Source organism: Aplysia californica, unplaced genomic scaffold, assembly GCF_000002075.1.
Source record: "Aplysia californica isolate F4 #8 unplaced genomic scaffold, AplCal3.0 scaffold00103, whole genome shotgun sequence".
Taxonomy (NCBI): domain Eukaryota; kingdom Metazoa; phylum Mollusca; class Gastropoda; order Aplysiida; family Aplysiidae; genus Aplysia; species Aplysia californica.
Window position 1 is genome coordinate 118632 of NW_004797373.1, and position 2194 is coordinate 120825.

General features: G+C 36.6%; 1 protein-coding gene across 1 annotated transcript in view; it reads left to right on the forward strand.

Moving 5' to 3' along the window:
* LOC101864606 overlaps nucleotides 1-2194 on the forward strand; it is a gene marked incomplete in the record, with an annotated part of 17750 nt that overhangs the window by 6371 nt on the left and 9185 nt on the right. Inside the window, 3 exon segments of the mRNA XM_035968983.1 lie at nucleotides 55-139; nucleotides 793-1047; nucleotides 1550-1644. Of these exon segments, the coding sequence (XP_035824876.1) occupies nucleotides 55-139; nucleotides 793-1047; nucleotides 1550-1644 (435 nt within the window).

Sequence of the window (2194 nt, forward strand, 5' to 3'; positions counted from 1 at the left end):
TATTATTGTTATATTATTATTATTATTATTATTATACTTCCTACGTGGTCATAGATCCAAGTACAGTGTTCGGGCCAAGGACATTGTGATGTCAGAAGTGTTTCCTGCCCTCACAGAACTGAGAGACTATGTGAAAGAGGTGAGTGCTGCTTAAGGCCACGGGAAACTAAAGTCAAATTATCCAAGGCGGTCATCCACTATCAGGGAGAAAAGTGCTTGATCTAGATTGTGTCGATGGAGTCGTATTAGCACCTACATCTAATGTTTGTTTTCTATAATTATCCAAGTTTACGAGTGCTTTGTTGGAGACTCATAACCTATGCAGTGATGCCGGGTTTTTTTTGGTTTGTTTTCGTCCCCCTGTTATTTCTGATATATTCACCAGAGGAACAGTTATTAGTTATTATTCTAAGCATTTGTTTTCTGTTTAACCTCATAAAAAGTTGTCCAATAACACAGTAAAATTTTTACTTTTTGTTTGCAAATGCAACTTACTAAATTTTCAATAATTTCACGAAGTCCCAGTGGCATCCCTGCTGAAGTACCTTTACCTGCATCTAAAATAAAGCTAAGCTCAGCTCGATTCCAGGTACGCTACCGATGAACCCATCGCAAGTTCTATATATTTATTTATAAATATTTTTTATATTTGTTTATTATTTATTTATTTGTTTGTTTATTCACTTACTTATTTATTTATTTATGTTTGTATGTATTGATTTATTCGTTATTCATTTTTTTACTTATTCAATTTATTTACCTATTTATTTCTTTATTTATTTGTTCCTACAGACATACATGAAAAAGACCCGGCCGTGTGCTGGGATCAACACTTTGAAGAACGGCTCGGCGTGGTACCAGGCCTGCCTGAACCATCACCTCAGCTGCATGATGACGCCGCAGGAAGTCCACGAGATTGGCCTGAAGGAGGTGCAGCGCATCCGTGGCGAGATCCTAAAATTAGCGGCCAAGGAGGAGCTCGGTGGCACCTTCCCCGCTATCTTGCAGGCTATTGTGAAGAAACAAGAGAACAATTTCCAAACCAAAGTATGTCTATGTCTGTGGCTTCCAGGGTTCCCATCCAACCGGGTAAAAAACGGGGGGGGAGCCAAGAATTTCCTATTTCAGATTTCCAGGTCGAGAAAAAACCATGACATACTAGAAAAAGATGATGTTGAGTACAATAAATGTTGTCGAATGCTGTTTTTTTTCTATTCAAAATGTGTACAGATTATACAACCTGTTGTCTATATCTTTGATGGTTGAATTGTTTTCAATGTATCCTTGATAGATAAGAAAATGTGTTATAAACTGGTAAGACATGTAATTTAATCATATGAATGAGTTGCTTACCAAATAATAATATTAATAGTAATAATAATAATTGCATTTATATTATGCGTATCCATGCTCTACTGCTTGCTCTCTGCGCTGTACAACTATTATTACCCCAGCAGACCTTAGAACACTTGGGGAAGCATAGAGTTATAGCAGATTCTTCCTTTAAAAGTAGATTATTCCTTTAAAAAATTATAATTTCTCTTCTCAGGAGGACATTCTGAACTATGTGAAAAACTTGTGCCATGAAAGAATACGACCAAAATTGTCAACGTTGTTCAAGAATATTCCGGATCTGCCCCTGAGGTATCATTTACTTTTCTTAGTTTTGGACAAATCATCTTTTTTTCCCGTGGTAGCGATGTCTTTCCTTTTTAGTACTTTTTTTTTCTGTGTGTTGGCGGATGTGCTTCTGTTAAATAAAGTTTTATATTTTTTTTGTTTCGCGGTAAATGCTCATGGGTGGTTGGCGGGCATTCTGGCGAGATTTGCTCCTTATTTCCTGTTTAACATCTGTCGTCCTAATTTGTTCTTCTTTCCTTTGCCTGTCACTCTCTAGTAACACCACACCTCTAATGTTCGGCACTTATATGACTTATTTGTTTGGCAAATGCTGTAGAACTGTTACTAAATCTAGGTCGAAAAAAAAAAAATGTGCTGGCTGTAATGCGAGCTTTCTGTCACGTCCCATCTTGAACTCAGTAATATGTAATAAATAAGATAAATAAATCTCACTTAGATAACGCATCTCCTCTAAGAAAGTACTCATCATTGGGGTTTACTATAATAATACAAAGAATTTGAGCTCCATACGGTTTTAAAAATGACCCTTTCCCTCCAGCTTTCTCTTGTCTCC